This window comes from Gallus gallus, chromosome 1 (genome assembly GCF_016699485.2).
Source record: "Gallus gallus isolate bGalGal1 chromosome 1, bGalGal1.mat.broiler.GRCg7b, whole genome shotgun sequence".
In the NCBI taxonomy this organism is placed as follows: Eukaryota; Metazoa; Chordata; class Aves; order Galliformes; family Phasianidae; genus Gallus; species Gallus gallus.
The window spans coordinates 64,481,634-64,508,253 of record NC_052532.1 but is presented as its reverse complement, the minus strand read 5'-3'; the positions used below and the strand labels follow the sequence as shown (position 1 = coordinate 64,508,253).

At 38.5% G+C, this 26,620-nt stretch overlaps 1 protein-coding gene across 26 annotated transcripts in view; it reads right to left on the bottom strand.

The window, feature by feature from the left end:
* Positions 1-26,620, bottom strand: part of PLEKHA5 (pleckstrin homology domain containing A5) — a 170,768-nt gene that overhangs the window by 71,696 nt on the left and 72,452 nt on the right. Inside the window, exon 1 of one of the 26 annotated variants that reach the window (XM_040655849.2) lies at positions 20,702-20,808. The exons of the other annotated variants lie outside the window; for them this stretch is intronic. Coding sequence (XP_040511783.1) covers positions 20,702-20,721 — 20 coding nt within the window. The 5' untranslated portion in view covers positions 20,722-20,808. Of the gene's footprint in view, positions 1-20,701; positions 20,809-26,620 lie in introns of those variants that run through there. 26 annotated transcript variants of the gene reach the window in all.

Sequence of the window (26,620 nt, the reverse complement as noted above, 5' to 3'; positions counted from 1 at the left end):
AACAGCTTTCCTCAGATGTAGGGGTGGAGCAGGACAGGTGTGCTGATGAAATCTGAACTTGGTTCAGTGATTAAAAAGCACAGAAGCTGAAATCAGACTAGGAAAGGGCAATGAGCACAGAATGAAGGTGTATTAATCAGGTATATTCAAGTTATTTGAAAACAAACTCACCTCACTTATACTTTTAACACTTTATATAATCAGAGAAGCATTTAATACAAAGAGTAAAACAACAGTAACTGAACGCAGCACTGTAAATAATGAAGAAATAATAATTCCCTTTAAAATATTTACTTTCGCAAAGGACACAGGATACAATCTGTAGGGCCTTATATGATACTATGCCTTTTTCACCCCAAGTTCAGCCTTAAAAATATTTGTGGACAGAGAACAAACCTGGATGAGAAAAGTGTGCTTTAGCTGCAAGATAGCTGAAGAGGCACAAAAAGGACATGAGCTCTAAATGCCACATTTTCCCTAGCAGCTCCCTCTTTTACTGTCTGTTTGCCTAACCTTTTCGGCTTTCACAACTATGAAGCACAACTCATTTTGCAAATGTTATGCACTCTGCTCTTCCTGCTTCTTGAAACAACAGAGACTTCATAAGGCTATCTTAACATTCCGCAGGCTCTTGAACATTCCTTTTGTTCATAATCATTTTGCAGCTTTGGAGCATAACTTAATTACAAGTTAACTTCATTCAAAAAAACCCATAAAATATTCACGCTTCTTCCATGAACAGCGGATAGCTGAATAAACCTGCATAAACCTAAGATGTTAGATTAGAAACATAACCCCGTTCTTTGCACTGCCTCCCCATGCTGAAATTTAGTGGAATTTATAAACCTAGAAATACCTAAATGGATAGACACGTTATGGAGCATAGCTAATGAGCTAACAAACTCTGGCAAGTAACCTTTATCTTTTCAGTAAATTCAGGATTCTCAGTTCAGCTTCCAAAGCAGCTTCTGTTACAGAAGCTCATGTATTACAGTAAGTGGAATGGAGGGAGACCACTGGAGCATGTTTGTACCATTCCTAATTGCCACGATCCTATAACAACTTTAAAGTGAAAATGGCCCACACTGAAGAGAATTCCAAAATATTCCTAAGAAATGAACTGAGTTTTCTTACATTCTTTTTTTGAACTTCCAAAAACTTAATTCTCATTCAGTCAGACATTTCAGAAACACATACCAAACTGAAAATAAATGGAGATGAGCCGGCTGTCTGTAAGTTCTGCAAAAATTATGATGGTTGTGTTAAACCCTGACAGCTAGCTATCTGCTGAGATCCAGTACTGCACAAAGAAAGGGACCAAGACTCCTGCTCAAGCACCAACAGTAATCAGGTCTGCTGCAGAGGTGTCATATCCCAGGTACTGTGCGAGTACACCTGGCACATGCTGACACAGGAACAGGCAGGATTTGACAATCCCATGGGCAGGTCATACAAAGCCAGGAGGGAAAACAGATAAGAGGAGGAAAAGAATAAACAAAAGGGAGGATACAGAAACAGAAATCTATTTAGCAATGTTTGTTTTTTTTCCAGTCTCAAATCATACAGTGAGTCAGTAATCCAGTAGTAACACAATGTTTTTGTACAAAATATGGTTTTCTGTACTCCTCAAACTGACTTTGGACATATAGAAATGTAGCTGACATTACATATGAAGAAAGGGCAAGAAAAATCATAAAACATGAAATAACATCCAGTGAGATATAAAATTCCTTAAAGCATTTTAAAGATCATAGAATCACAAAGGTTGGAAAAGACCCACAGGATCAGCCAGTCCAACCACTCACCCATCACCAATGGTTCTCACTAAACCATGTCCCTCAACACAACATCCAAACGCTCTCTGAACACCACCATGGTGGGTGACTCCATCACCCGCCTGGGCAGCCCATTCCAGTGCCTGACCACCCCTTCACAGAGAAGTAGTATTTCCTAACATCCAGCCTGAATCTCCCCTGGTGCAGCTTGAAGACATTCCCTCTCGTCCTATCACTAGTCACATGAGAGAAGAGGCTGACCCACAGCTCACTACAACCTCCCTTCAGGTAGTTATAGAGAGCAATAACGTCTCCCCTGAGCCTCCTCTTCTCTAGACTGAACAATCCCAGCTCCTTCCGCCACTCCTCTAAGGCCTGTGCTCCAGACCCCTCACCAGCTTTGTTGCCCTCCTCTGGACACGCTCCAGGGCCTCAATATCTTCCTTACAGTAAGGGGCCCACAACTGGACACAGTACTCAAGGTGCGGCCTCACCAGTGCTGAGTACATGGGGACAATTGCTTCCCTATTCCTGCTGGCCATGCTATTTCTGATACAAGCCAGAATGCCATTGACCTTCTTGGCCACCTGGGCACACTGCTGGCTCATGTTCAGTCTAGCGTCAATCAACACCCCCAGGTCCATTTCCTCTACACAGTCTTCCAGCCACTCTGCCCCAAGCCTGTAGTGTTGCCTGGGGTTATTGTGGCCAAAGTACAGGACCCGGCATTTGGTCTTGTTGAATCCCATCCCATTGGCTTCAGCCCAGCTGTCCAGCCTATCCAGATCCCTCTGTAGGGCCTCGCTACTCTCAGGCAGATCAACACTTCCAGCCAGCTTGGTGTCATCTGCAAACTTACTGAGGGTGCACTCAATGCCCTCATCCAGGTCATCAATAAAGATATTAAACAGGACAGGCCCCAGCACCGACCGACCCCTGGGGAACACCACTCATGACCGGTCACCAGCTGGATTCCACTCCATTCACCACCACTATCTGGGCCCAGCCCTCAAAGCCAGTTCCTTACCCAGCCAAGAGTGTATCTGTCCAAGCCACGGACTGCCAGCTTCTGCAGGAGAATACTGTGGGAAACAGTGTCAAAGGCTTTACTGAAGTCTAGGTAGACCACATCAACAGCCTTTCCCTCATCCACCAGACGGGTCACTAGATCATAGGAGATCAGGTTGGTCAAGCAGGACCTGCCCTTTGTGAACCCATGCTGGCTAGGCCTGATCCCCTGGTTGTCCCACACATGCCGCGTGACCTCCCTCAAGACAATCTGCTTCATAACCTACCCCAGCACTGAGGTCAGGCTAACAGGCCTGTAGTTCCCCGGATCCTCTCTGCAGCCCTTCTTGTAGATGGAAGTCACATTGGCAAGCCTCCAGTCTTCTGGGACCTCACCCATCAACGAGGAGCGCTGATAGATGATGAAAAGTGGCTCGGCTATCACCTCTACCAGTTCCCTCAGCACCCTCGGGTGAATCTCATCTGGTCCCATGGACTTATGGCAGTCCAGTTGGAGTAGCAGGTCTCTGTTTCCTCCTGAATTGTGGGGGGTTTAGTCTGCTCCCCAGTCAAGACTGCCAGATCCTTATAGTCACTACTTCTCTTCGGGTTAGATAAAGGCAGAACAATTTTTCTTTCTCTTCAAATGAGACGGAAGTGAAATCTCATAAGCAAACACTGGAATTCAGCTTGAACAGAAGTGTGATTACTTTAATATGTCTTGCTGGATGAACAGACTTTAAACAGTTCAATTTAAAACTTGTTCATTACTCATCAGAAACGTTGCATTTTTGGCATTTACTTAACAGATATTTTGACAAGACTTCTCAAATTACTGGTGGAAGATATAGAGTATCTTGGTAATTGTTGTCATAACCCTCCTACCTAACAGTAGTTTAAGGCATTTGTTTTAAACCAAACCTTGCAGACTACAGAAAGTTTCATTAAAAGCCACCATTCAATATTCACAATCTTTACCATGTTCAACTTACACAGTTGTTCAAGAAATTTCACTCTGGGCCTACACCCAAGCTGCGTATCTTGTCAAGGAATCTCAAGGGAAATAAAGCAAAAATATTTTCTGTGACTGCAAACTTTATTTTCCCTTTTTTGCAAACTCCACTCTGCAATTCAGAATTTTGACTCTGCATATTTCTGTGTCTACACACACTTTATCATGTGATCAAGAATGATTTACTTTGCTGAAGGCAGCCAGAAGACTGCGTATTAACTTTCTTTGGGTCTACCTGCTCAAGGAAAGCCACACAGAGCAGGTTGCTTAGGATGAAGTCCAGAAGGCTTCTAAGTTCTCCAAGGAGGGTAATTCCACAAGTCACCAATCAATTACTGGTAACAACATGTGTTGAGAGAGCAGGGTAATTATATACACAAACAGCTGTGCTTATACCAAAGGATTTGACTGACCTTTACTATTTCAGCAACCAGAGTCAGTTTGTATTAATGGCTTGCCACACACCAGAGCCAAAGAGGGAATAAATGCCCTGTATATTTTATTAGTATTCATGAGCAAAGCCTCAACATTCAATATTAACCATTAAAGTTTGCCACTGAGAAGCATTAGACTCCAGAAATGGACACTGCTGACTAAGACCACAGAATGGTTTGGCTCGGAAAGGACCTTAAAGCTCACTTAGTTCCAAGCCCCCTGACATAGGCAGGGCTGCCACCCAGCAGCTCAGGTTGCCCAGGGCTCCATCCAACCTGGCCTTGAACGTCTCCAGGGATGGGGCACCCACAGTTTCTCTGGGCAGCAGTGCCAGTGCCTCACCACTCTCTGAACAAAAATTTTTGCTCCCTTAGAAAGGTAACAGTGGTTTGGTGTCTGGGTTATGCTGGGACTCCAAGGAAATGTGCTCCTTGCTGAAACACTATGGCATTCCTTGGAACACATATTTCTTCACTGAATGAAGATGATGTGGCAGAAGCAAGGTAAGTTGCAGGTCTTGCACACATCAAGATAATACTCTGTTCTTGATTCCGGCAGTGTCCCGCTGTAAAAGCATTTGAAATAAAGCAACCAATCAACCAAAAAAAGAAAAAAAATCCCAACCAAACTGAAATAGCTGAAAATGGAACACGTCTCTGAACAAGCTATCTCAGTGCGAGACAACTGAACGAGAAAATTTGACCTCCTTTTCTCTGGAATTTATATTCTTCTTCCAAAATCATTTGAACAACTGCAAGCTTTAACAGGTAGCTCAGCTTTGGCACATGGACAAGCCCTTAGAGAAAAAGAATTTATCTTGTTCAGGTTAGAAGATGACCACAAAGTTGAATTTGACTCATGTTATTTGCCTTCTTACTCCACTCTTTCTTTCTCCTTTCCATTACTCAAGACACAAGAAGACAGAAGACAAAATGCAAGACTATTTTACTTATTGTCACCAATGCTAAACATGTTTAAGAAATCTTGGTTAATCTACTCAGTAAATGTACAGTTAACAGCAATCTTTTTGATGGCCAAAACTGATACAAGAACTACTAAAAAAGCCCTCAAATAGATCATTTAAATATATTATCCTATCCGTAGATAGAAACACAGGGACAGCACTTTCCAACTGTTTGTTTTAGTTTTGCCTGGTTTTACAGAATTGCTGACCCAAAAATGCTGTGTACCAATAGCACTGTGAAATCAGCAAATGGAAAATTTGTCATTTTGAAGTTGTTTGAATCTTTAGAAGTATTAGGTTTTTTTTTTTTTTTTTTTTTTTTTTTGTATAGGCAATCAACTCAGTTAATAGCAGTAGAAATAGAAAAAAATATATAATCCAGCTGGTACAGAAAGGTGTATGCAATTGAATCTGAAGGGTTAGACAGTCTTTCCTCTAGAACAGAGCAGTTCACGCTGAAGTGGCAAGGAAGACCGAAGTACAAAGGTGAGGATACTTGGATTGGTGTCTCCACTGTATGATTTGGTTGAGTTCCCTATCCTCTCATGAAAATGGAGCAGGGACCAGAACTCTCAAAAACACATCTGCTTTTCTCCCACTGAAATTAAAGCTAGATACCACTTCAAAGCTCCTCTCATGCCCTTTCTCTTTATATTTTATTTATACGGTCCTAAAGTCTAAGGCCTTCTCATTTAGTCATTCTCAATGTGACCATCAAAGCAAAGGCTGAGTTCTACTTTGCTGAAAGAATACAAACAAAACCATAAACCAGGACATAACTTTCAACAAACCTCTTCATCTTTAATTCAGAAAGACTGTTCCTTTTGATAAAACTGAAGAACACATTTCAGAAGAATGGCATACCAGGTATCTGCCTCCTAACATGTTTTCTAAGCCTTAGGTAAGATTTGCAGTCTGATGATCTATCCATAGGCAATCTCTTTATATCACAAATTTGCCCAGAGTACATAGAGATATTTCATAAGAGAGGCAAATGTATACATTTTTCATGTTTCATAACAATATTTTAAAGCTATGAGTAAAGCAAAAAATTACAAAAGCAGTGAAGTTCTCCTCTCTAATTTAATGGTTTTTTTTTTTCACTGACACTTGAAGGTAAGATTAAACTGGAAACTTTTATAGGATGTAGTCCAACTTTATTCAACTTATGTGAAGCATTTCATTCTTAAATTATGGAAAAATAATAACAAAAAAATCACATCAGCAATTTTTATATTGTGTTCTTGCTTTCTAAGACAAGAATGCCTCATTTCTGACTGAGATAAGTGCAGTAACTTACAATTATCTAACAAGAAGTTGTCTGGATTTGGAAAAATTTTAAGTAAATGCAGTCCCTACACAACTGTTAGCAAGAACGTGGTCTGTGGTTGCACAAACTCTTATATTTTACTAAATCTGTAATGCCACATTGTACAGTAAACAGCACAAGCAAGCATTTTTATTTTTTCATTTTTTTGGTCAATACTGTCATACCCTGTAATTATGAGGCTTTTTTCAATTAAGTTTTTTAAACAACTCTGGCAACCACATAGATTGAACCATAGACCTCAGTGGAAGACATACGAGTACAGTAATTTAACATCAGGGACACTGTATAAAAGGGAGAGTAAAGAGACAGCAAGTTTCAAAGTGCACAAAGTGCTGACATGCATCACATACACTGTGACTGTAAAAGTGGAGTATTTAGAATACTTTGGCACACACACATTTGGGAAGGTGCATGCAAAACTCTATGGATCTTCTTGGCAAACAATACAACACTTAGTCTGCAGTTGCTGCTGCCATCAATTTCTTGATCTGCTATGAGCTTCGTTTTTTTCAGGCAAAAGCTCTTTTCTCCCTGGATTTTCCTTTTAGGCCCTTCTTAGTATGAAGCAAAGATGTTACACTCACAGGAGTTTTGGTATCCTTGCTAGTGCTGCAATGAAAAAGCACCTGAACATCTCTATACAACTCACAGTACTCAGTTTTTCAATCATTATTGATATTTATGTTTCTAAATATTAAGCATTACTGCCCTGCAAGTGTAACCCTTTCTTTCAATTGGATCTTTGCAAAACCAGATTTGTATTTCAGTGAAAATAAAGCCTTTTCTTGCCCAAGCTGATACAGTTGTTTTTTCCAAAACTTTGTAGGAGGGTCTCTTTCACATGTAACGTTTGAGAATTTGCAAGATACTGAGATTCAATAACAGCCACAAAAATGGAGCAATCTGTGAAACAACTTGCTGTGTGTCATCAATGTACGTAAGATTTTTACATTTTAAGCCCTAAGCACGGTGTAAAATACACTATCTTGGTAACAGCACTGCAGTTGAAGAAAATCCTCAACTTTATATATACATTATAAAATATAATGACTAAAACATTATTTGCTGTTTGAGACAGTTTAAGACAAAAAGGAGGCAGTTACAATGCACAAATATCTGTAAGTCTCAGATTTGATATTTGAAATCTTAGTGCTCCTTAATGGATAACTACTTGGAAAGCTTCCAAGAACTAGTGTAACACAAGACCCTTGGAGTGAAAGCCCTACATGCTGTTTTCTAAATTCAAATAAGCTTTGGAATAGCATGGTTCAATATGTGGCTTGTGGACAAGTAGCACTGGATGTCCCCATCCTTTGAGGACTGACCACAGACATCCTACCAACTAATGCTGCCCAAAAGCCCACTTGTCCCTTGCAACAAGGATGCTACAACCTCTCCTGAAGAGGCAGTGAAGGTAAAAGAAATAAAAGCTAACTTTTGGAGAGGGCAACAAGAAGCCACAGATAACTGTCCTAATACAACGAGCTAGTTCTATTTGCTGCTAAATATAGACTAGTTATATTAGACTGTATGAAGTCACTGAGTTTCATTAAGAAGAGTTGATTAGGAACTATTAATAGGTATTTACTTATAGATACATACATGTTAAAGGTTTGTGGAACTGGAAGCAACCTGACCTGAACTTACAAGAGACATACACACATAGGTTGTATAACTGCATGATCACAACTCTATCACAACACCTGGAGCAACTCAGCACACCAAATACTGTCATTTGGAGACTGGAGAAAAGCCAGGATTCTCAGCCACCATCCACAAATCTACGCACAATTTTAAGTAAAAATTCTTTACAAATGTTTTTATACAGCTATCAAGACATCAAATGTTTTCATCACAGATCATTAGACAAGAGAATAATCTCTAACGCCTATCACTGAGCTCAGATCTGCAAGCCTTGGCTTTCATGATTTATTATGTTGCAAGAAACACAAGTGAAACGCACTACTTTAGAGAGGCTGTTAGACAGAGAAGTATGAACTCAAAAATTGGTTTTGACTTATGATTCCATTTTATTTTATTATGAATTCCAGAGATATTTTGCAAGAGAAGCTTATTTTAATAATAGCTCATGTTTTATAATAACTAAGCGCTGAAAAAAAATCCTCTTACATATTACATGAGAAAAATGCATGCAAAAAAATTAAGCAGTTTTTATGTATGCAAACAATATCTGGTCTATGCAAAAAACAACCTTGCTGTCAAAAGTATTTCCAACAGAACTCTTACTTGGCTCTCACACTTTCAAGAATTCAAGATGTCTCCAATGAATGTACACTGAAAAAAGGGCAAAGTTGCCCCACAATGTCTTCATCTCTCAAGCACTGACAACCTTGCCTATCCTGTCATTCTGTCCAGCCTCCCTCCCACTTTTAGTTCAAATGGGAGTCCATTGAAGTTCACAGATGCAGAAAAAATACAGAAAGCTCTGCGTTTCACTAAGAGATAGTTGTGCATTTACTAACAGAAACAATACATCTACTAACAAAACTGATAAATCCCACATTCATTTACACACTTCTATTTTTTTTTTCCAGTGTTTGGAATACTCGCTGGACAGGTGACAATTTCTCCTCACAAAACCTAGTTATTTAGAAAATTGTTGTAATCTCCCCCTGTTTATGGTTCTCTTGACTAACGATATCCCCCCCTCCATACATTATGCATCAGAATTCTTCCCATCTTAGTTTTCACCTTATTGTGGGTTTGTTTTGCTTATAGTAAGAAACAAAAGAGTACACTATGAATTTACAGTTTATGATCTGCTGCTTGATTGCTATTTTCAGTATTTAGCACCTAAGCCCAACCTTCTTGCTCTCTTTCCCCTTCCTCTCAGTTTTTTTTTTCCAAATGACCTCTTGCATGCAATTCCTTCCCCACCTTTCCACTCTTTCTGAGCAACTATTCCATGATTTCACTGTCACGTCTACTTCCTCTTCTCAGTTACAACTCTTGAATAAGAGGTTGGTGATTACTGAAATAGCCCTATTTATTGGATTCTCATTCTCTCACAACTCACATTTCACTTTGCTTCTACTACTGGTCTCCTCAGCTGTTGATTATCTTCACTCAATACTGCTTGCTTCTTAAAAGACACTACTTGCTTAGTATTTTTTATGCCTGCATCATATAACCCCAAATCCTGCTTAGCCTCAAACTACGTACAGCAAAGATATCCTTTAAAAAGCACTAACTGAAGTTATAACACTATTCAATCATTCCATTAAACTCCTGCTGTACAACTACAAAGAATCAAAGCTGCTTAATTTTACTGAGTTGTAAATGCAACATATACATACATACATTTTTATTTCAGTAAATTAGTACCTCAGGATCAATTGCAGACTTTCAAGAGAGGCTTGGTGAAATTGCTCTGCTTTTCCTTGCAAATTTAAGTAAGCACATCAGCAATCTAAACCTGATGTGTGCTAGCAGTAGTACTTAAACACCTTGTTTCTCTTGAGAGTTTTCTCTTTTAGTCAAATTTATAGGGATATCTTCCCCATACCCTATCTGCTACTATTAATGATTTACTTATTTTAAAGATTATGTGAATCCCAATATCAATTTTCAATGAAGCAAATTCCATTTTTATTTTAGCCAACATGATATGTAGGCATGCAACAATATAACACTGCTTTCAGCTACACCAATTCCATGATATCTTGATCATTTTCCCAATGCCTTACAAGTCAACATGCTTCCACAACCAGATCTCTAATAAACATCAATTTTTATTAAATATCACACACTTCTGTTAATTACTCAGTAAAACTAAAAGGAAACCATGCTTATAAAATCCTTAAATCAGAATATACCCAGTTGTGACCTAATCTGCTGAAAGAGGAAAAGGGCTTGGCAAGCTCCTGTTACAATCCTGTAAATGCATTATCAACTGGGAAGCACTTAGAAATATTTAAGAGTCTGATAAAGGAAAGCAGCTGAATTGTTGGTATAGACACCCATTTTAATTGTGGTACTGCATTCAGACATCCCATATTTTGGACTTTCCCTCACAACAGATTCTATTTTGCAAGAAGTAAAGATAGATGCTGAAACTTTATAAAAATAGTTTAAAAACAAACAACCATCGTTAACACTTTAATCACAGGTCTTAAAGCCACTGCAAGTTTTTAAGAGTATTTAATCTTGATGGTCCACTCACGCAGTATATGCAAACGTGCACCAGAGGAAAATTAAAGCTTGCAGTTTGAATGGGCCTGCAATCATCTCAGACAAGAGAGTATAAAGCTGATTAAAAATATTCATTGCCTACGATGTAGAGTTCAAGTCCATAGACAGACAATATAAACCCTGACACCAAAGTTGAACCCTGACTGAGGCGCTTTTCATCTGCAAGGTCTGAGGGCACAGATCAGCCTCACACAGCTCTGGTGCTGCTTTCAGTCTATTAGGATTTGGTTTCAGGAGCTGATCATTAAAAAAAAAAACCAAAAAACACCAAAAATCTACATTATTTCCTTAGACGAATAGTAGCAAGTTGTTTCAGAAATCTCCAAAAGATGGAAATAAGATCAGTTTTGCATTTGCTTGAAATCACAGAATAAACAGAAATTTAGATTTTCTCTGAGCACACATACTTCAAAAGACTACACTGCCTTCTTGAAACAGTCACATGTAATGTTCTTAAGTCTGCCTGCTCATCTTTTAGATGACAGATCCTGAAAAAAGATGCAGCATATTTTATTCTCAAGATACGGACACCGATCACGCTTGTGGAAAACCATGATTTAAATCAGAGGTGAACTGTAAAGAATGGAGCAAGTTGCTGAGAGGTCACGTTTCCTCTGTTTTCTCTGGTTTCAAGACCATCATTCCCTACTGTTCTTGATCTTACTACCTTAAAGTATTTCTAAAAATTAGGCAAGTCTCAACAGTTTAGCAAATATTAATTCACAGGGGAAAAAAAAGCCATTATAATATTAACCACAATACTACTGAAGGGTTCCTAAAAGTTTTAATTCCTCTTACAGACCAGCACAGTTCATTACCAGGGACAGAATGTCCTATGGGGACAATGTCTGTGCTTCTGTAACACATTTATTTAACTTTGATGATCAGATGGGCTAGGCCTAATTGCTGGTGTTAAGAATACAGAATCACAGAATGGTTCAGGTTGAAAGGGAGCTCTGTAGATCATCTAGCCTCTTTGCTCAATCCATCCGCAATTAGCAAAAAGAACCCTCTGCAGCACTGATTCTGTCTTCATGCTGTTTAACGATATTATTTTACAGCATTAATTCCTTGCCTGTGATCAAAAAGCAATAAAATCCATAGATTTAAGTAACAAGAAAAATGACTTGAGAAACATTCCACGGAAACAGGTAAAGCCAAATTATGACTGGGAGCCGGAGACCAGCACCTCGCTCAACAACCAGGAGGAAACCAAAAAGCAGGAGTGTATAGAGACAGTGGTCTAGCAGAAATTGTACAAAGCTAAGCGGCAGGAAATTAGTTAGCTTCATTTTCAAAATGCACCAAGTCTTCCATCAAAACTAGCTTTGGTTTGCTTTTTCTTGACCAGTTACTCTATGTATCAACACAAGAGGAAATCCAGATAAGTGAATATTTTCCTACTAGACCAGAATACAGGAAGAGAAAGGTTGTGGTAGTGATATAAAATATCTTCCTGCAGTATTTAAGAAATCTAGAATTTTTAAAGTCATTCACATATCTTCCCTTACACAACCTCAGAAGTGCAAAATTGTTTTTTTTTTTTTAAAGACACTAAGAAAGAAAAAAAAGATACTCCCAAATAAGACTTTTCACATTAAAAATTGTTACGATACAACCCAGTTATTTTAGAACCAGATTACTATAAACAAAGTAAAAAAAAAAAAAAAAACAAGCCAACCTGAACACAAGATTAAGTACTGTTTTCTTTATGTAGTGTTTTAGATGCTTTTTCCCATCTTGTTGCTGAGATTCTTGTAAGATAAATACACATAATCATTTACAGACATTTCTAAAGCAGCAGCAACAATTTATGACAACTTCAGCAGCACTATTATTTATTGCTAGATAAGGAAATGGGAATAGATAAAGGGTGACTATATGCATACTACTGTAGATGAAAAAATAGCATTAAAAAAAGGAAAAATGCTCAGTAGGGACAAAAAGGAAATGAATTATTATTTTCTTTCAGGAAATTGCTTCATTACACCGAACAAATGATTTACAGCTTAGAATTACTTATGTGTTTCAACACTTCTGGTCACATAGTACAAAAGGAGTTTGCATCCACCTCCCAGTGCTTAAACACAGGCTGTTAATCACTTTGATACCTGTACATCTTATACAATCAAACTACCGGCTCTACAAATTCAGAAAATTCCATTTGAGAAAAGCTTTTCTTGGCTGTCTCCCCTTGTATTTTCACATCTTCAGTTTCAATACTGACACAGACTGTTCTGCACTATTCATTTCCCTTCATAAATGCAAGGGAATTACTACACCTCATTTGTTTTGATTGCCGTGCAGGAAACACACATAGTAAAAAGATATTACAATTCAGTATCTTAATTTTAAATCTAGACCTTCACAATTATGTCTTTATCTCACCATACAATTGAAATAACATACTTTTTATTAATAACTACCAGTGACCCAGAAACACAGTCCTTCAAGGAATGACATACTGAGGTATTTCTATTGTAATTGTTGGTTAACTGCAGCAATAGAAAAAACAGTAGGATGTTTCCTTTTGAACAGATATGATGCCACTGATGACCCTGCCATTACTTTCTTACATCAAGTTCATACTTCATCAGGAACTAGAAGCTGGAAGCCATTTTTCTTCACAGATGGTTTAATTCAAGCTGATGAGGGACTCTAAGCTTCTTGAATTGTGGCATGCTGTTCAAAGTCTATACACAAGCCATCTTTGGCCAGCTCTGGTAAGCTGTGCTCTCACATACTGAGTAATATAACGCTGAATAGCATCAGTGATGACTTCTCAAGTCATAATCCCAAGAGCTAAAACTTTCTGATGTGAAGAGTACACAGCTGTCACAGACCATGGAAATTAATATGAGGACTGCTGCAAAAGTAATGCTTCCTATTTTGTTATGTTGGCCCAGAACGGCAGAGGAGGATGTAGTTGGACTGCGGTAGAGGATGAACCTTCCCACCAATATTCTAATACATTTCGTTGTTGTGTTACCAACGTCAGCAGAGGGGCACTGTGACAAAATAACAGTGACATGGAAATGTATATGAAGCAAAGCTGTGTCATTGAATTCCTCTGTGCAGAAAATGGCACCCACTGACATTCACTGATGTTTGCTGAATGTTTCTGGAGACCAAACAGCACGTGTGAGCACAGTAAGGCAGTGGATGGTGTGTTTCAGTAGTAGCAGCAGGAATGTGAAAGACAAGCCACATTCCAGATGGTTATGTACAGTTGTTACACCACAAAATGAAGAGCACCTCCATTAGCTCAACTGCACAAATTGGCAGAATGCAACCAGGGAACTGTTTGTAGAGATGGATATTAGTTTTAGTGCACTGAAAATGATCGTGGCAATGTTGGAATATCACAGAGTTTGCACCAGGCAAGATCCATGAATGCTCACACAGGAACAGAAAGAACGCTGTATGCAAGTTTGTCACATTGGAGCACATTGCCAATTTTGGCAGGACTGTTCTACTACACCCACCATAGAGCAGATGAGGAACTGTGGGTCATTTCCGCTAGTGCAGTTTTACAAGCATAGCATGCAGGCTCCTGTTCATCAGCGAGGAAAATGCATAGCTAATGGTGGTGACTACGTTGAAAAACAGAGCTTTGTAGCTGAGAATTTGCTCCAGCAAACAGTTGTATTGGGTACTTTGTAGATGTTGTAGCTTACATGAAAATAAATAGAATCATAGAATCACTAAGGTTGGAAAAGGCCCACAGGATGATCCAGTCCAACCATTTGCTCATCACCAATGGTTCTTGCTAAACCATGTCCCTCAACACAACATCCAAATGCTCTCTGAACACCACCAGGGTCGGTGACTCCATCACCTGCCTGGGCAGCCCATTCCAGTGCCTGACCACCCTTTCAGAGAAGTAGTAATAGGAGGCATTACTTTTGGAGCAACCCGTGTATAACACAGGGCAGTTCTAACACAGAAGTATTTTTATATCAGACGACAAAACAGAGCCCAAGACATGCAAAGTGGGATAGAAGCAGCACAGGCTATCAAACTCAGACTCAGGGTCACAATAATGCAGGCACATAGCTGCTACATTGGAACTGCGCATGCCTGGCCAACAGGGACAGCCGTCATCTGCTCAGATATGCTCTGTGCAGGCCTCACATCTTCAACTAGAGCCAAGGCTTGGGGCTACATTCTAACAACTGCGCTGAGGAAATGGCTGCTCCAAAATGACAAGCCTACTACACCTGTAGCTCTCGTGCTATCATCAGTGCTCAAAAAGTCACACTGTGATCCACTTCACACCACTGAAAATGAACCTTTTTTCACACAGCTAACTTCCCAGTGGGCACCCAGCACAGGGTGCAGCAAGGGAGATGCAACTGTGCTTCTGACAACAGCTAACATATGCATTAGTTTAGCTATATACTAAGCATCAAGCTGGCAAAAGTGATGTTTCAACATTAGAGCAATTCATCTACTATGGCTCTAAGGCTGTAACAATTACAGTGTAAAACATTGCAGCGAAGACTCTCCTTCCAAGAAGGAACTCTTTACCTAACGAGACAAAACAGTTTGTTTCAACGTGGTGCAACAGATGTCGGGGACAAATGGACAGTGGCTGACATAGATTACACTCAACAGCAAAATAAAGGAATTCAATTTGACAAAGCCCAGTATCACCCTCCATACTGGTGAGAACACTTTTAATTGTCTATTAAGTTACCAACTTGTTTTATTTTTTTCTATGCTGAAGCTGGCTTTAGAATGAATTTTAAAGGGCTATGTATATCATACTCGAGAAGATAAATTAACTGCAATTTACCATATGGAGTATTACTCATTTCTCCTTTTACCACCAGAAAACATGAACATAAGGAAGAGATTTGTAAGGCGGTGATTTTTCATGAGAAAACCAGAAGTGAAAACACTTTGCCACAATTTTTTTCTTTCCAGATTACACATAGATTTCTATCAGAAAAGCAGATTTTAGGCTACGCTTCAAGACTGTAAAACAGCGTTTGTAAAGAATAATGTTTTTACAGTATCTCTCACTTTATAGAACGTTTCCAGAATCAGCAACTTCAGAGATATTTCAGATCTATAATTCATCCTATGTAGAGTTTTTACAGTTCTCCAGCTACTCAACACATTTCTGCATATTATGTGCCTTCTGACATAAAATTGTTTCAGACTGCTTTTCATCTAGCATAAAAAGTCCTAGCACTCTTTATGGAAATCCAGCCTCTGTAGGGCACTGCCTTCTGTCCTTGATATCAAATGGTTTCTGTTTCTGCTTAAAATGTATTTATAGCCTTTGAGCTTACAGTCACACAACACTATCATTTAAAGAAGAAAGCCTAAATGTTGAACTGAAAAGACCTCTTAGACAGCAGAGAAGAGCACTGTTCACTAGTTTGTTTGTTTTAAATTCAGATTCCTGCTGAGTCCAACAAAGACTCAGGCACAGAGCAGATCTCAGAAAGATACTACAGAACAGCTCAAACTCCTTATCATTTTGTTGTGTGTGTCTGTTCTGATCTACATGATGAATAACTAAAAAAGGCTTCTGTCTAGAGCTGTATGTGCATTACTGTTACAACTTAACAGTGGACAGAAAAATAATAATAATAAAAAAAATCCTTCAAATGCTAGCTGTATGGCAGACAGGTATACAAGTATTGGACCAGAGAGATTATCGCATTACAAAGGAGAAATGAAATAAAGATCTTACCCATGTCCTGGGCTCACAGAAGGGCTCCAAGAGGAAGAATCTCCAGCTGGAGATATTTCCTCCTTGAGAGTCAGCCCTTAAATGGGGTCTAGAAGGGGGGGAGCCTGGCTCCACCCCTTCCGGTCACTCAGGTGAAATTGCGTTCACCTGTGCCCCTGCAGCTGACTCAGTGCTCGCCTCAGGTGGTCAATCAGAGGGTCAGGCTGTGATTCAACAATCCTTCTGTATCATGTTTAGAAATGACCATTCAGTAAAATAAGAGATCACAAAATGACACCAATATTAAAAGAGAGCAGCTACTATTTATGAGTATTATTATTCTCCTATTCCATTTGAGTCTCATAAAGCAAAGGTCAAGATTTTTAACAGTGGAAGAGGTGAAGAGTGTGAGAAGACAATTTAACAGCAATTTCTTGTTTTGTGTGGAAAAATGGGCATGAGTAAGTCATAATAATGGAAACCAAACAAGACTTGACTAACTCTTCCAAGAGAGGATAAATGTAGAGAGTTTGGCTGTACTATTGACTTTAGCTGGGAAGTTTCCAGATATCTGCTGTCTGCAGTGTGTGATAGCACCCAATTTGCTCATGTTCCCTGCCAACCCAGGGAAAGGAGTTTGAAAATGCTGTCAGGCTAGCAAGAGTCAGTAAAAAAGCTTGCCGTGGTCATCTCTCTTCATATTCCTTTCCCCTCAGCAAGCCCTGAGGGCTACATGTACCCGGATGCCTACTATCCAAATAGCCCTGTATAAGCAATGGAAATGAAAAAGTGATTTCTTTCAGTACTATCAATTGAAGTGTAATTTGTGTTAGAACTGTAGCATGTGAAATGGAGTGCTTTCATTTCATTTCTTCAAAACCATATGGGCAACTTAAAGAGCTGCTTGAGTATTTAAGACAGTTGTGTTCCCAACTTTCTTATAAACAAATCTTGGTAGGTTCCAGGATGGAAACAGGACTTGTAAAACATTAGTAACAAAAAAATAATTTAAAAATTCATAAGAAAGGAACTTTTGTCAAACCATTCAATATGGCTTTGTTTCTATTATCTTATAATACAAAGATGCTACTTTACAAAAGGTTAATGGTAAGAGTCAACAGTATCAAACCTTCAAGATGAGTTTAAACCTTGTATTTCCTGGACCACCACCAAACTTTCTACTATAAATGGAATATTAGCCATGACAGTGGGTACAACTGAAGTGAAAATATCCCAACTAGAAAATCTAATCTACTTTATGCATTTTAAAAGAGCAGGAAATGCACAATCCAAAGTGTACGTTGGTAGATCTACTTTAGATAAAAGTTATTTTCTCCTTCAATTGGACAGTTCCAACCATGTCAATGATCAGTACTGCCACATAACGAAGTTTTTAATGATTCAATGCTAAGTTAAATGTCAGATCCCTTTATGTATTTTACATAAGCACATATGATCTTCATAAAATGAGTGTCTTCAGTACTTTGCAAAAAAAAAAAAAAGAAAAGAAAAGAAAAAGAAAGAACATTACAGTACAGAAAAAGAATGCCTGAAGATCAACATATGAGGAAAATCAAGACATTAAGGCTACGAAATAAAATCATCAACTTTGCCAAGAACAAGTGCAAACAAGTAGTAATGTTTGCCATGAATGCTGTTCATACTTCTCATTAGGCAGAAGGTATTTTGAGGTAACGAATATGTTCAATGAGCACTGCTCTAAACTACTTTACTGCTCACATGAGCAGTAAACTAAAAAGTTCTCATAAATTTTTGACAGTATGATAGCTTTCACTTTTTTCCTGAATGGAATTTGTTTCTTAACCCAGGTAAGGAAAAAACAGATCACACAACGTTCACAGCTCCTGCTCTTTTAGAGATCCTATTATTTAGATAAAATAGCTGTTTCAATAGTACAAGAAACATATTTAATTGCCTCCACACACACAAAGAAGCCAAACCACACACCCACAAAACACTAAAACTAAAAAACAAACCAACAACAAAAGCCAACAAAGACAGATAGAAACAGCTCAATTCGGAAGCAAAGCCAGAAGCGTCTTTCCATCACTTGAGAAGTAATGCATGCCATAAAACACATAAACGTATTCCTCTTTTAACATATATCAGGTAGCCACACATTTTAGCAAGATAAACTTGCTCATATTTAAAGTTTATTCTCTCCTTTAACAAATAACAACAAAACTAATTCTTCAAGAGAATAAGAAAGTTGTGAGCAAAACTGTTACTCCTATAGGTGGGAAGAAGTAATTGGAAAATTCCAGAGATCACCACAGTAACTCAGTCTAACTGTGGCACTATTCAGTTAACCAATGAAACCACGGAGTTTTGTATTAACTATAACGTGATAAAACTAACTAATGTAATAAGTATCTTTAGACCTATATTTAAGAAATGCCTCTTTCTTCCACTCCCTTTTTCCTTCCCCCTGGAAAGAATTCAAGCAATTTATCCTTAATCGTTTAAAAGTACAGCTACATGCTTTTGGTAAGGAAAAGCAGAAAATTAGAAGTTTATATTCAATCTTAAATTCTAGCTAATAGAATGGGAAAATAGTCATGCATGTCATTTATTCACATGGCTCCTAATCCAGAAACCTACAAACTAATTTTTGGTACAACATCTTTACCCTTTTCCTTTTTTTATTATAGAACATACAATAGACTTTACAAGAATCAAAAAAACACAGCGTACTTAAAACATTTTTTAAAAGTCAGAAACTCCAACATAACTGTCCATAAAAACTTATTTCAACTAAGCCCAAATTACACTAAACAAAAAGCTATAAAGTTGGTAATAAAAATTCACTCAGCTTAAAAAAAAACCTAAGTAGGTACAATAAACACATCATTAAAATAAACATTGCAATTATTTTGAAGTTTGTAACAAAGGTATATTTGTGACAATATACTCCAAAAACCATTTCCCACTACTCATTGCTTTAAGTCCTGCGATGGGAACCAACCATCTATCCAAACAGCTACAAAGAAACTTTAATGTTATTTGGCTGTTTATTAACATAAATCATAAATATATTAATTCTGTACTTGAAATATTATATTATCACACTATAGTATCACATAAATTGTCTCAGTTGATGCATTAAAGAAATTATCCTGAGCACATGCTTCTGATAGCTAACATATACATCCGTGGAGCTACCTAAGGCTCTGATTGAGATGATCTAAATCCAATCTGGAAATGATTTCCCGCTAGAAATCAATATCTAACTTTTACCAAGATGAGTTTCACTACTCCCAAAATCTCCAAACAGATGAATAAAACATTTTTTTTTTTTTGCACGTATTCATCCACCGAAACCAAAGTGACACAGCAAAATCCGAGCTTTCCTTTTTAAAATACTTTTGTGTAGACAGAGGTGCTGTCATTTTCTAGCTTTAACATATTAAAAGAAAACCCCTTTCAAAATTGGAGTCTGCCAAGAATTCTAAAGGTAATACTGTAGCACTTTTATAACAAGACTTTGAAGTGCCAGGGAGAAGAAAAGACATTTATTTTGTATTTCTTGGGCAATGCTAAAACAGTTACCAAGAAGTAGGAACCAGAGTGTATTTCAGTTATTTAAAACTTAAGCTGCAAACGAACACAGTTCCGTGGTTCTGTGGGGTTTTTTTTCTGTTTGTTTGTTTGGTTTTTTTGGTGGTTTGGTTTTCCCCCCCTCCTCTAAATTCATAGGCTGACAGGTTTTGCAGCTCAGTGTATGACATTCATACAGAAATAAACATTCACCCTGGCAGACAATATACATACAGACACATACATTCACTGGAAGCGCATCTGTTTTTCCACTTGTTGTCCTCCATACACACATACACAATCCCCAAAATAACATCTGTAAGATGGTCAACTATTATCATTGCCTTATAAGCTATAAGCTAAAATAAGGTAACTTAAAGCGTCTGTTTTGATTGTTCTTCCACTTAGTGTTGCATGCTGTTTAAGAAACCTTAAATTCCTGCTACATTCAATCTCTTAAACATGATCCAATAGATGAGCATAGTGGAATAAAAATCTTGGAAGTTACACACAGAAAGTAATAAATCAATGAGCAGTCAATTACTATTAGGCTTGCATTTAAAATCTTAACTTTGAATGCTAAAAATGCTATACCATTTTGCCTATGATGTGAATTATTAAATGCTGGATTTCAACTTTTTTTTTTTCCCCCAAAGAAGAAGGAAATGCTTTATGTCTAAAAAACAGTTAAAATGTATGTCGAAAAATAAGAATTACTCACCAGTCTCCAGGGAAATTCATTCCTTTCCAAAAGCCTGACACACAGACAACAAAATACACACCAAGACGTGAGGTACAGCCCTTTCCTCTCTAAGGCTGCTCCCCAATGAGCACTGCACAACCCTGACCCAGAGAAAAAGCAACTCAGCTGTCAGGACTGCTAGCCTCCAGAGAAAGCTGATACTGCGGTGATGTCACATACTTCTGATGTGTTGCTGCAGCTCCAAGTTATCAACTCCCTTCTGCCAATAAAATCTCTGCTTCGAAATGATGGAAGACAAAACATATTTAACATCAGGATTAAATTTCAACAGGAGCTAACAGTGAAGATTTTTTAAGAGCGTGTCGTGAGTTATACAGAATGTTACAGAGAGAGGAAGTGAAAAAGAACAGATGTTGGCAGCATTATATAAACACATTCTTCTAATTTACCTTCCACTCGCAAAGCCTTTATTTGTTCCAGTGATATTCATAAACCAGAGGAATGATCTGGGGGGAAGACTGGCACAAGACACCACAACATGGCACAACCCTCTGCAGGGCTCCAGCTAAGATAGCTAAGAACATTCCAAGTCTGCTTTGTAGCTCTCAGCAAGGCCACGTGTCTCACTCTCCCGACCTCCTCGTGCCCCAGCTCCTGCTCCGCCATCTTTTCCGCTTGCACTGTAGGCCTCGCCCCACTCAAATGGAGCACAAGGGAGTCCCATGATCCTCAGAAAGCCTAATTCCACTGGGAAATGAAGGCTAGGAAACCTGCTGAAAGATCAGCAGAAAGTAATCTTGTATGCTAGGGTCAGAAACTTTGATACCAGAATGGATGTTCCCAAACTACTGAGACTGTGATGCCATATGTGCTGTGAGGAACATCATGGAAAGGATAAGATCAACTGAAGCAGAGGTAGACAAGGATAAGGACAGAGATCCCTCACACTAAAATAAAAATTAACAAAGATTATCTTCCTGAATAGCTTCAAATTAATGTCACGCATTTTTAAATATGGCAGCCCTTAGATTTTAAGCAGCCCTGAAATAGCAATATCTAATTTAGGTTTGTCTAGGAGTCAACAGGGCTGTTGTGCAGCTAAGTACTGCCTTCAGCCAGCCAGACTGTGGGCAGCACAGGCATCTCAGCACAAAAGAGGCCTGAAGTTATTTGACATTGTAATAAGTATAATTATCTGTGACCTATGAAGACGTGAACCCTCTATAACAAAAGATTCTAAATTCAGCAAGACAAATGGCCAATTAAAAACAAAACAAAATAATGCAATATGAGTAAGGTGAGGAGTTCTAAGGAAAGCATAGAAGAACAGACCAAAAAGAAAACGCAGGCCTCTGAAATGGAGAAGTTTTAACTTGAATCAGACAATAAAAGCACCCCTCATACAGGAAAAAAATAAAAAATAAAATAAAAAGTAGCTGGTATGCAATTAGAAAGGGGTTCAAAGAAGAGTTAGCCAAGATGGAATCCAAAAACTGACTGACATTCTACTCCATTTTTTCACTGTGAACAGTATCAATCAGGGGAGCAGGAAGACAGCAGAACCAAGGGAAATAACGCATGTAAGCAGGCTGCCACCAAGGCAGGGATGAAGCTGGTGAAGAGTGGAAGCCAAGTGCAAAACCAGGAACCGACCGATGCACAAAAGATTACTGTCCGAATGCAGTCATGCTCAGTGAACTAACTTAAAATTAGCATTTTCATTAGTAAATTTAAAAAGGCACATCAAGTCTGCTGGTGACAAAGCCAGGAGCATCATCAGACATACTGAGTGATATTTGATCAAATATGAGGAATGGATGTGCAAGGAAATGAATAACCAAAACCAAGGAGCAATTAGAGTGGAGCAAAATTCAGGAGCGGAAATGTAAGGTGACATCCTGAACTGACAAAGTATACTGCAAAACAGACAAGAGGAGACAATTACTGAGAACAGCATCCAGTGTGCTTGCAGCTGTTTCTAACCCAACATCTCTGTATTCCTGTGACTTGTGTTTACTTCTGTGATATAATGTGCAAAAGTCTGTACTTCCACTAACTTTTCTTTTTCCCCTTTTCTAATGGATCCACACAAGAAAGGCTGAAAGACAGATGAATCAAAGTATGATAAAGGAATGCATCTATGACAATTAATTATATCTATTGCTTTAAACTGGAACCAAAAAAAAAGCTTACCAGTATGAGTATACACTCCAGAGAGAAGATTACAGGAATATGGCTCATCTGACCTAGTGCCGTAAGGTGAGACAAGACTATGCTATATAAAGAGGATTCAAAGCTGTACAAACAAACACTAGGAAAATTAAATAATGCCTGAAGTCAGAGCAAATAGATACAACTTGCCCAAGAAATATAAGTTGGAAATAAAAAGTTTTACAACTCAGTTGTTCTCATTAATGATATCATATAACTATTATATGACAGAGAGGTTAGCTTCAAAATCTGCAAGTGCTTACCTTTAAAGCAAGTGACTTATTCTGAAACAATTTCCCCTGTCACATGGAATTCACTACTTCAAAACCCTAAGTATTTCCAGAAAGGTACAGAATATGAGATTTGAAGACAAAATTAACACTCCAGAAATCCACTGACCATCAGCCACATGTTAAGTGGTCAGTATTACAGACTATGCTTCCCTCTCTCACTTGGATGTTTCCTTTAAAAAAACCTGATCCACTGCTTGAAATTAACTTGGCAATCTCTTCCTCCTTTTTGCTAGAATATGATAAACTTCATAGAAGCAATTAATCCCTTGTTAGTTCCAAGACATTAATGCCTTTCTTTGTAAGAACTGTGCTATTTCCAGAAGAATCTAAGATTCATGAACAGCCCCCAGCCTTGATTTCAGAGTGAGATTTAATTAAGTATTAGCACATGATGTTTGGAAATGAAGACAAGCAGGTCCATGGCAGCTGAAAGAGAGAACTACTAGGTTAGTCCTACTGATAAACAGTGCCTTAGCATCAAGTACGTGCTAGTTTTGAATTTGATAAAAAATTTCGTATTGAATTATAACAGCTTTCTACTGTTTTCCAGTTTTCTGCAGTTCTAGACAGTTGCAGTAAACCATCTTGACACATTCAAGTAAAGAGAAAAAATATTTTATTCTGCTGTCAGACCAATACAAAGACAAAATAACATAAACAGGTTCACAGAGCAGGAGAAAAGTAAAGTTGCTCTGGACACATACGTACAAATGATGTCATGGCAACTTTACCTGTATTTTCCACAGGATTTAGGGAATGTACTTCTGATGAATGTAATGAGCTACCCTGAGACTGCCCGTAAGACAAGGGCTATATTATATAAAATCCTTAAGTGAAAAATATATTCCATATGAATAAGATTAAAAAAAAAAAATCACCAAGAAGTTGGACAAGATCCCAACTTCAATTTCATGCTTAGAACTAAATTCAAATAAACCAGGCTGCAGAAGCCCATGTCCAGCTGAGTTTCAAAAGTATGACTGATGATTCCATAGCCTCTCTGTGCTTAACAACAGTGTGTTTTAACTGTTTAGAATGTATTTCATTGTAATTCATGATCACTGCCACTTGTCCTTTCTGTGTTCGCTTCTGCTCCTTTAGGTAGAGCAGGACAAGAATTGTGTCCCTGCTTTCTCTTCTTCAGGCTAAATAAACATTTAGCTAGCTTCTTCTAGCGCATCATATGTGCTGGTCCCGAAACCAGCTTTGCCTCTGCTGCACTCATGATGGGACCAAGACTGGACACTATTTCAGAGACATCCTCAAAAGTGATGACTTGAGCTGCTTTAGCCAGAGCGGTGATTATTATCAACATGTGATTATCCTTCATCACAACGGTATAATACTGACTCATAGCCTGCTTACCATGAGGACCCCAGGCCATTTTCTGGGATGCTGCTCCTCTTCCTGTACATTTGCCTACGCCGAACTCCAGCATGTTCCCAATTGCTCCCTCCCTCCAGTTTGCTGAGGTCTCTCTGTGGCCATACTGCCCTCTGGCACACTGAACCCTCTTCCCAATGCTGGTGTTATCCAGGAGCTCACCGAGGGTGCACAATTTAAGTCCCAATATCGACCCTGATGAACAATTCCTGTAACAGTCACCTGTTTATAACTCCAAACCACTGTTTGCTACTCCTTAAGCCCAGAGATATAGTTAGTTTTTCATCCAACTCATCATCCATTTGTCTAATCCATACTCCCTCATTTGGCTATGTATAGCGCCATATGAGCCTACATCCAAAGGTGAATGAAATTCACTGGTTTCCCGTCACTTGAAGAGCAGGTCATCTGAGAAAGCAGTCAGGTTGTTCAAGCATGAGTTGTCCTTGACAAATGCATGCTAGCTGTTTCTGTTTACTTTTCAGTTCTTCAGAAAACTAGAAATAGCTTCTATGAGAATTTGTGTAGTATTTCCAGGATCGGAGTTGAAGTTGATTGGCCTTTAGTTCCCTAGATTCTCTTCTTGCTTCTCCTTTGAAAAGAACTACAATGATTGCCTTTTTCCAGTCATCAGATTTATCCACCAAACCCCAAGACCTTTAATTGCTGATAAAAACCAGCCTCACAAGGACACCTGCAAGCTCAATGAGCACCCCAAATGCATGCTGTCTGGTTCCAGGGACTTGCATACGTAACTCGCCTAAGCAGCAGTGAGGCATCCATTTCCTTGTAAACTACAAGCTGCTCATGTTCATCAGACCACAAAATTCTTTCAAAAAGGAGGGATGGTCACGATGCCCCCTTAAAATAAAACAGAAGTCCCTCCTATTTACTGAAAGAATTTCTTAAGGAAGACAACTTTTACAATTTCTGAGTAACAGACAACGTAAATTACATTGGGTGAATACTAATCAAGTGTAGACAACGTGCATGAGAACTACTAATTATTTTTAGATGACAGTTAAGCTCAGCTGAATAAGAGGCTCCAAATGTCTGGTTGATCATAGCAACATGGTCTCTATTTAAATGCTGGGCTTTAATAAAGTGCAGTACTTGTTTTTGTCACTACATGTGTGTCAAATAAGCAGAAAAATATTGCTTAGATTACAGCATTCTCAGAATAAAACGCTGCCGAATTGATATTGTTTGTTTGGTTGATTTTTAATGGTTACATCCCTACAATAAGAATTCATAGCTGTTTCAAACACAATTCAGAAAATAATTTGTAAAAGAATGCTCAATTTAAAAAAACAACAACAAAACAGCTAGGGAGAGGGCCTTTGAGGGAGCTTACACTCACCAAAACTAAAAAGAAGAGGTAGAACAGTGCCGTGCAAAAAATATCACTGGTCAGAGTTGCAATCAAGCCCAGCTAGCAAGTACGGCTCTAAGACCTGGCTGGCTTCTGCTGCTTCTGCTATATTACTAACCTGCTGTATATCTATGACTGAAGGCACTGATGTGTTGCTCTAGCATTTAAACCTTAACCTGTTTGGTTTATTCAAGTTCTATACACCATGAACAACAAAATAAATGAATTTTGAAGTAGGAATTTTGACTGTTGGCAGAACAGACAGAACAAGTATTTCCAACAGCAAAGCCCAGTCTGGGCTTGCAAGTGGCATGTCTAGCTCTGCCCTAAACATCCGACAGGTTAAAGATATGCAGGAGGATCTGTATGCAGCATGAACATTAATATTTCAGCAAATGTAGCAGGGAAGGCAAGATCCCAAAATCCTGTGGGATGCCTTTTCTCAATTATGTTGACACACAAACACTGACAGAGAACCTTAAATAAGCTTTTGGGAATAAAGAGTACCAGCATTTAGAGTTACTAGTCTATCTAGAGGGAGATGGTTGTAGTAACATACAAGTACACAGCTTTCAATTCTGAGCAATTAAAAAAAGAAAACAACAATGCAGATGAAATTGCTTCCTTCTTTCCAATGCTTTTAAGGTAAGGGCAAAGTACTTTTAGGTTCACTCCTGG